The 9325-nt window shown below is 37.8% G+C and overlaps 2 protein-coding genes across 3 annotated transcripts; one reads left to right on the forward strand and one right to left on the reverse strand.

Moving 5' to 3' along the window:
• Positions 1-103: 103 nt before the first annotated feature.
• Positions 104-4274, reverse strand: RB195_007461 (uncharacterized protein; the record flags this gene model as incomplete). Its single annotated transcript, XM_064181099.1, has 10 exons — positions 104-145; positions 511-569; positions 646-745; positions 829-963; positions 1698-1771; positions 1832-1874; positions 2332-2427; positions 3086-3163; positions 3798-3889; positions 4187-4274. 10 exons carry the CDS (start codon positions 4272-4274, stop codon positions 104-106), a joined length of 807 nt encoding a protein of 268 aa, XP_064037913.1.
• A 696-nt stretch (positions 4275-4970) lies between these two features.
• RB195_007462 (uncharacterized protein) lies at positions 4971-6231 on the forward strand (the record flags this gene model as incomplete). Of its 2 annotated transcripts, none has more annotated exons than XM_064181100.1 (3): positions 4971-5025; positions 5629-5678; positions 6127-6231. In XM_064181100.1, 3 exons carry the CDS (start codon positions 4971-4973, stop codon positions 6229-6231), a joined length of 210 nt encoding a protein of 69 aa, XP_064037914.1. The 2 variants fall into 2 exon arrangements, with proteins under 2 accessions (XP_064037914.1, XP_064037915.1); XM_064181101.1 differs by lacking the exon at positions 4971-5025 and adding an exon at positions 5262-5340.
• Positions 6232-9325: the final 3094 nt, after the last annotated feature.

Consider the following 9325-nt stretch of genomic DNA (forward strand, 5'->3'; position numbering starts at 1 on the left):
AAATATTACACTTCGTGAACGAAGCGTAGTGGATATCCAACAATAAGGAAACAATCAACAAAAAGAATTAAACGAAAAACCATGCAAAAAGTGCGTGCACTTGTCAAACGTTCCTTCTTCTGTTTTGTTCGAATTCCATAAAATCCTAAAATTAAAAAAAAATAATTAGTTAATTAGTTAGTATTAGTAAATTAATTAATTATAAATTATAATAACTAGGATTATATTTCAATAAATTTGCACCCGTACTTGTCTCAGTCGTCCGCTGTGTCAACCACATTTATTTTTACCACGGATAATCGCGACTCCGTCCGTCGCGCGGCGCGTCGCGGCGACTTAGACGAATAAGTACAATGTTTATACAGACGATCTTTTCGAATAATGAAAATTTCAGGAAATTTGAATGGTGCTCAACAAAAAGGTACGGTAATGTGGATCTTCCCGAAATATACTCTCAAATGAAATTAGGAAGAAAAAAGACAAAAAGCAAAACATCATTGTTCCACTTACAATTAGGAACGTTGCCCCAAGAAGTGCCGCTTTCGCTCTCACGTCCAAATTTATAGGAACTAAACAAAGAAAAAATTCAGGATTCGGGCAGTCTAAAGACGTAAAAATCAAATCATAGCAATGGCGTCAACTTACATGTAACACCAAAAATATCAGCATCTGTAAACATCTCTCTTAGGACACCACCCCATTTTTTCGTAATAAATCCAATATGTTCATCTGATGGTAAGGTCACCTGAAAAAAAAACGTGCTCAATACCTCTCGTTTGGTTTTTTTTTGTGTTCAAATTTCAAAAAAAAAACATTGACGGAACCTACAGGAAATTCCTTATCCTGGCATCCACATAACAAGCAGCAACATGGTCCATCGATTCGTAGAATCACCTCATCCTTGTTGTCTTTCACAACAAACGAGCTAGCACAGAAGGTTGCCCGTTGCTCTACGGTACCTATCTGAGGACTCATTTATTGGTTTTTTTTTTCGTAAAAATTATATTATGCACAGGATTAAATACTTATTAAAGGCATCACTCCACGAATCTGGGATGGTGCGGATTTCAGGTGGAGAATTCCCATACGGGGTTCTTGATTATGGAGAGGAGGGTGATTCCGTCCAGTTCTTTCTAATGGCTGTAAAAAACGGCCCGGGGAAAATAAAAAAATAAAAAATAAAATACGGCGCATGCACAAGGCTGGCGCGCTCCAATCAAACTAATTGTAGAAAAAAGCGCGCCGGAACGCTCGAAGTCGTATCTTCCGCGCCGTTTTTTACGGCAATTAGGAAGAGATGGACAGAATCACCTTCCCATAATCTACTACCCCGTGTAGACATAATCCACCTGGAACCCGCACCACCCCAGATTCGTTGGGTGATGTCTTTAAAATATATAGATTGGAATAGAAATATAATAATGTAAAATGTATTATTACGTATTTAATTATAAATACTTCAACGTCAACGGTCATTTATGGTTTCCGATCTTGAGTTTTTTTTTGTTTCATTTTTACAGGTAATTAACTAAGAGGAATAAAAAATCATTTAAAAAAATCGAATGGTACAAAAGAAAGAGGCAACAAAAACAAAAAAAGCATCAAGGTTAATTTAAAAAATATATTTTATCAACCAAATAACAAATAACCGGGTTGTAAGTTAAAGATTTGTTTATCCTGTAAACAATGCGGCTTACAACGTAGCCAGGAGGTGATTCGATTGTGCACTCTGATCCACAGCCTGGAACACCTGCTAGAAGACCATAACAACCTAAAATTATTCTATTTTGATAATTTTTATAACATACAAGAGAGCTAAAACTTGAGCAACCTCGTCCACAGCATCTGAATGGTCGTTGAATCCGCAAAACTTCCTAAAATGGAACTAGGAGTTCACGCCGTAAAAACAGAAACGAAGCGAAAAGATAAAATTGAAAATATACCACAAAAAAACTGGGAAAAAAAAACAAGAAAAATATAGGTTGAGTATTAATTTTCTAAATATAACAATTACAGAAAGCGGATAATTTCATTATTTTATGGAAAATAATGACAAACTATCCATATAATAAAAAAAAAGAAAAAAAAAGGAAAGAAAGAAAGGCTGAAACAATAGGCTGATTAATAAACAATTCAATTCTCAATTTAAAATGGTTTTTCCTACTGTATTCTCATAAACCAGTCTTCCTTCATTATAATAATATTATAATTATAATTTTTAACTTATTAATTAATAGTTGTATAATTTAGCAATGATTTAGTAATAATTAAATTAGCTTATAATTTAGTAATAATTTTTAAAAACTCATAATGGGAATAAGGAAAAATTACCCGTCCAAAATTATCCACAACGTGCATCGTGAAACCCCTACCCGGTCCACAACACAGCCTTTCGCAGCATTCCGATTCCTCAAAGGCATAGTACACCTGAAAAATAGAGGACAACTATGAGATTTCAGGAAAGAGAAATTAAAATGGTCCTTCTAGAGGTTCTGGAGTAAAAGTGACTTTGCAGAGTTACTTCGAGTTAACTAAATCCTTAAAAAATATAGCAAAACTCAAAGTTGTCCAGAAGAAAGAAAGAAAGAAAGAAGAAGAGTAGATAATTCCTAAATTCCTACACAATCCCTTATTTTGTTTTTGTTTTATGGCACACCTATAGGTATTTTCAATCAATTAAATTAAATTAATTAAATAAATAAATAAATTTTAATGGGCAGACTACGATAGCACTCCATGCCTGACTCGGCAGCTTAAAATTCTTCATTTAAGAGGGATACAAACAAAAAAAAACAGTGTCGGGCGTCAATCAATCTGCTTGGGATACACCACCGCGTTCAGTTCAATTCAGAATCGTTCGAGAGTCACGAACGCATGTCTAGTATATACTGTAACTTGCTAGTCGAAGTATCAAGTTAGTGTTTCTGTCCTCGTAGAAAAGTGCCCCAGACCAATTTATTACGCGATTTATTTATTTATTTATTTATTTATTTATATTTATTTACTCGCCGAGAAATACTTCTATAATTTACAACTTTTCCAACGAAAACAAGTGATGAGAAATAGGAAATTGAGAAAATCCAACCTGTTCTCCATTGGCATTTCTCAAAGCGTATTTGTTCCTTGTCTCGAAGCCAGTTATCACTTCTACTACTTCATGGATCTAGAAAAAAGACGACATCCTGAACGAGGTTCTTTATGATTCGAATAATAATAATCTATGAACTTTATTTTTAGAAGTGATCCCATGATTCAATTTTAAAATGAGATCTTTTGGTTAGTTTCAGAATAGGAAGAGTTTGTGATTTTGTGGTCCAACACAGGAACGAAGTTAACGAATCTGCTTACTTTATTTTTACTCGCATTTTTTATTTTATTTAATTTTTTATTCGCATTATTTCGCCAAGTTTTCTGTCGAACGAGATGTCTTAATGTCAGCGATGTTATGCACATGTCATAAGCAGGAAAAAAAAAGCTACGAGAGGAATTTAAACAATCTTACGCTTAAAGGCATCCCCCCACGAATCAGGGATGGCTCGGATTTTGTGCGGGTAATGCCTGCCTAAGAAAAAACGTTCCGAAGTCGTCCGTTTCCACTGATACAGAAACGGATGTATGGAATCACCCTCTTCCCACAATCTACGACCCCGTATAGGCATATTACCCGCCTTAAACCCGTACCATACCCAAATTCGTGGGGTGATGCCTTTAACTCAGGATAAACGTGAAGCGTGAACGTGAACGTGAACAAAATACTCGATAAAAACTAGAAAATATATTCTAGACTGCTACCGCACCTGCTGAATAATTATCTTATCAACCATTGTCAGATATTCTAGGCCGGATGGTACTCCTTCTACTGGCACAGGTAACGGCATCCATATATCCGCTGCAAAAATCTGATCCGAAGAACGAAATCCGAGAAAAAATAAGAGGAAAGAGACAGAAAAAAGGTTTGTAAATCCGCAAAACAAAATCTAAGAAAAATAAGAGAAAAGAAACAGAAAACAAAAAAAATTGATTTGTTAAGTGGCAGTAAGTTAATTAGTTACAAGTTAGGTAATTAATAATTTTAACTGGTTACTTGAAAAACGGTCTAAAATAAGTCTGCAGCTGGTAGACGAGTACGTGATTGCCCACGTTTATTCGGAAATTAATCGCGTCACATTCCAGAAAAAACCCCCACCTCTCGCTGGAAATGCTCCAGGTTGAACTGTAATTGCCTGTGGTGCTCCATGAGGACCCACTATTGAAGAAACAGGTACAGCTTCCATCTATATCAATCTAAAATAAGCAGGAAAAAAGTGCGATTATTGTGATTTGGGCTGAGCAGATTGTGGAAACATTGAAAATACAGAACAGAATAATCGATACAATACACTAGCTAATTTGGAAGAAGAAAACAGGACTGAAATAACAAACACGGGAGCACGACAGGAAAACAAACTCATAAAACATCAATAACGTGCTAGTAAAAATTCCACCGATTTTGAGTAGAATCCGAAGCTTTCATAGAATTCCGCAGCTGATTTGAAATAAACGAAATAAATGAGAAATCGTCCGACTTCTCCATTCATTTTGACTTGGTCACCAAAAAAAGCGTTATCGTTTCTTTTTATAACATTGACAAATGTGAACGGTAGAGACCCTAGCCTACTAATACTTCTTTGCAAGATATATGTTTTTTCTTACCTACAGATTACTTAGATTACGTTACCCATCCCGTCTGGAGTCAGTTCTTGAAGAAATATATAACAAAATTAAAATATGACAAACAAATAAAAACAAAAATATAATAAAAAGTTGGAAAAAGTACAAGCAATTGCTTAGGATGACTTATTAAAGATGTTTGCAAGGTCTGGCTTAACCTTGAATACTTCCTTCCTATGAAATCCGTCTTAACGCTGGGAATCTATAGAGTTTGAAGTACAGTTGAGTAGACAACGGTTTTGTTTAGGTTTTCATATCTTATGTATGGAAGTCAAGCTAAAGGCAAGCAAGTGCTGGATTTTGCTGGGAAAACAAGTAACTTCAATTTGTACTATTCTAAACTTAGACAAAAACTCTTCTCCACTATTTTCAACACTTTTTTCTGCAGAATTTGCGCGTTGGATTAAAGGGATCACCCCACGAATCTGGGGTGGTACGGGTTTCAGGTGGATTATGCCTATATGGGGTCGTAGATTGTGGAGAAGAGGGAGATTCGGTCCATTTCCCGGACGACCCAGGAATGGTGTTTTTTTATGACGACCTTTGTTGAAATGCGCAATGTTTACGCCCCGCCCTGCCTGCGAAAACCCTATTCAGACGAATCGCAGACGGGGAGAGAGAGGGGGAGGGGTAAGAGGGCGCGCTGAGACGTCGTAAGAGACATCGTTCCGGGGTCGTCTGTTTACACTGATACGAAGAGACGAACGGAATCACCTTCTCCTTTGTAATCTACGACCCCGTTTAGGCATTACCCACCTGAAACCCGTACCACCCCGGATTCGTTGGGTGGTACCTTTAATTGGCTTCTTGTTGCAGTTATGTATAGTCCAATCTCGAAGATATTCAAAACAGACCATCCAGATTGAGTGTCTTTATTATACCTGGTATAAGCGAGGCCTAAAATTTCATTGTTTCAAGGACCACGAGCAAACTCCTTCACTAACAACGACCACAATAGGCAAACAGAGGTTGATCCCTTTTTAGCTCATAGTTTTAGCTTCTTTTTTCCTGTTGTCCTTCTGTGACACTAGCTTGCTCGAATTCAGCTTTGATATGCTTCTTTTCAAACTCGTCACTATAATTGGTCCTATGTTCTCTCCTAGGGCGGGTGTAGTGTAGCTGTTAGAGGTTCCGCTTCCTGCACTATCGATAGGAGGTTCGAATCCGCCCTAGGGGTCACCAAGCCCCTCATCCCTCCGGGGTCGATAAATTGGTACTAGACTTGTCCGAGAGGATAAAAACACTGACTTGGGACATCGGCTGGGTCCCACAAGTCACTGTATAGGCCAGTTACACGTCCCGTAAACCTCAAACGATTCTGAATTGAAGTGAACGTGATGGCTCACGTTACATGGAACTGAAAAAAGTCTGATTAGAAGTCTAAAAGATGTCTAAGTAAGATTCTGATGTTTTCAGAATTCTCTGGAAGTTACGGTGAATTCCTTTGATGGACTTTGGAAAGAATCAAAGCGATTCCATTCGAAAGTTTTCAGCCTAAAGAAAAACGAAAAATTTCAATGAAGTAATAATTATATTTCGTGAGTACTTCTTTCCGTTTTCCGCGCCTATTCTTCCTCGTACACTCCTTCTCGCCACTTTTAATCATGTTTTTTTGTCAAACAGCCATTCAACTTTGTATTTCATATTTTTTTACTTTACTCGCATTTTTTCTTCATAAAAAACAAAATAAAATAAATAATAAAGTAAAAATAAATGAAAAATTCACAACAAGCAATATTTTCCATGAAAAAAAAAACTTGCAGAGAATAACCACTACTGTGGGACCTATACACAAAATAATGTACTATACAAATAAATAATATGAAGAAGAATTATTCAAAGAATAGTGTAAGGATCAGAACGGGATGCAACAACGAAGTGATTTAATGGATTCGGTGGAGCTGGAATAAAAAGCCCACATCTAGTTTTGATTCGGCGTGTAAAACTTCGATTACATTTCTACTTACTTTAGGATTAAATTTGAATGATGAAAGAAAGATAATAGAAGAAAAGCAGGTTTCGATTTGATAAACATTAAAAAAAAACACTAAAGTGCGTTTCGATGGTGATGAATGTGTAAAATAAGCGTTCCATTCTGACGCACAAATAGAGAAGTGCTCTGGGATGACTCATGGGAAGTTTGGATTAATCAACCATAATATAGAGGAGAAGTTTGCACATATTGTTGAAAAAAAGTTGTTAGAAGTTCAAATAACTGTATTTTTGATGCATGGAAGATTTATAGGAGACCTTCATGTCATATTTGTTAACAGATGAAATTCTCGCCAGCATGACATATTTCTAAAGGCAACACTCCACGAAGCCGTTTTTACGGCAATTAGGAAGAAATGGACGGAATCACTCTGCTCTCCATAATCTACTATCCCTTATACGAATACTCCACCTGAAATCCGTACCAGCTCAGATTCGTGGAGTGATGCCTTTAATCCACAGAGCCTTTGAAACTCGAAAAGACGAGAACCAAAAAAAAAATTAACTGGTATAGTTGGGTCAAAACGACATGAAGCACGGACCGTTACGCAAGTGACCGCGCTCGGAAGCGGTGCGGTCGAGACAGCGGTTGGAATCGAGGTGGAACCATGGCGAACTGCAGAGGTGAGTGGTGACAGTGAGGGTCCTTTCGCGATCCCTACCGCTACGCTCCACCGCTTCGCTTCGAACGCAGCCGCTTGCGCAAATGTTCGTGTTTCATGTCGTATTGACCCGACTATACGTTTCCATTTTTGATAGGGATGATCTATCACGTGCCATGTTGCAGTCCACACATAAAGATAAATAAATAAGTACATGTAAGCATTATGTAAGCATATTTATTTATTCACATACACCAACAAAGAAGAAGAAGAAGAAAAGAAAACACAATTGTCTGAGTCAGGAACAGTTACGAAAGAACTGAAAGGAGGGACAGTTGAGTCACATCAGCTCGCCTAAATATACATTTAGGTTGACATAAGGTCACGCAAAAAAGAATTTGCTAAAAGAGTTAGCAGTAAATGAGAGAAAAAATCAAGCAAAGTTATCAGTTGTCAAATATACAACTCTCTTATCGCTGTCTGTGGTAGTCGACCCGATTTAATAAACCTTCAAAGAAGACACGGGTCTCGTATGAGGGTGAAAATACGGGATTTTTCAGGATTGTTCCTTGAAGCAGCCCATACAGGAATGGCGCTCTTCTAGTCATACACGATCGGCCAGCCTCAGAGGACATAAACGTCACGAGGCGTTTACGTGTCCTATTCTTTTGTTGTTTTTGTTTGCGGGAGAAATCGTACGGTCTTAACAGAAGAGATGTCAAGAAAAATTAAAAGAAACTGGAGAATGCAGACGAAATCCAGGAAGAATGGAAGAATCAAGGAATGCTTTTGAAAAAGCAGGAAAGTAAAGTTGTTGTTACTATAGTAACACTGCTAATAAGGCATTCGTTGGCTAATTTTTGTTCAAACATTTATGATTTAACAAACCGTTGGCTTGTGCATATTTTTGTATTTAATTTCGTATATATACTTGGGCTACGCCCTCACCTACAAAACATGTCTTTCTGTGGAAAAAAAAGAGATTTTTAAGGATTTTTTACTTAGAGTTGTCATCTTTTACGTTTATAGGCAACGTATCATGAAATTTTCGTTGTCCAGAAGCCCCCGTAGAGTTCGGATTGTAGATTATGGAACCCGGCGAGATTCCGCTCAACTTCTTCCCGAACGGTCTCTCGAAGGGACACTGGGGATTTTGGGGGAAATATCAACATCTGTATCATCTGTATCATCTGCTCTGCCGTTGTTCGTCGATCTGCTCGAAAGGGCACCAGTTATACTTCCATTTGTCCGGATTGCGTGCAAGGGTTGTCCAGAGGCTTCTCGTCTAGCGAGGGAGTCGAAGAATTTCGCATTTTCTTTTGAAAGACTTTGTGAAGATTTATGAGCATAGGGTCAGAGGTCTTCCTGCGGTGCGTTTGATGTCGCGTGATATCCAGTAACTCACCGCTCTACTCCACCGATTGTCGTTGAAACGCATCACGTCGTCTGGCCCTCCTAATTTTGGTTTCCTCGGATATGCAGCACAGTCCCTAATCTTCGATCGTTGACGTAGCATAGAACTTCGAATCCTCTTTTTTACCTGCTTAAAGGCATCACCCCACGAATTTGAGGTGGAGTATTCATATACGGGATCGTAGATTATGGAGAGGTGGGTGATTCCGTCCATTTCTTCTTAATTGCCGTAAAAAACGGCCCGAAAGAAACGGCTTCGAGCGTTCCGGCGCTCTACTTTCTACAAAGAGTTCGATTAGAGCGCGCCAGCCTTGTGCAAGCACCACATCTTCCGGGCCGTTTTTTTTTACAGCAATTAGGAAGAAATGTGCGGAATCACCCTCCTCTCAGTAATCTACTATCCCGTATAAGAATACTCCACCTGAAATCCGTACAACCTCAGATTCATTGAGTGATGCCCTTAAATTTCTAGTATTTTAATTTCTAGTTTTCTAGACGTGAGACATCAGCTGACCATGACACGAAATGAAAATAAAAATAAAAACTTTATTGAAGGTCAAATATTTTCTATGACAAAGGTAAGTAGTGAATCTAATTAATTTAAGCGT

Source organism: Necator americanus, chromosome I, assembly GCF_031761385.1.
Source record: "Necator americanus strain Aroian chromosome I, whole genome shotgun sequence".
Classification (NCBI taxonomy): Eukaryota; Metazoa; Nematoda; class Chromadorea; order Rhabditida; family Ancylostomatidae; genus Necator; species Necator americanus.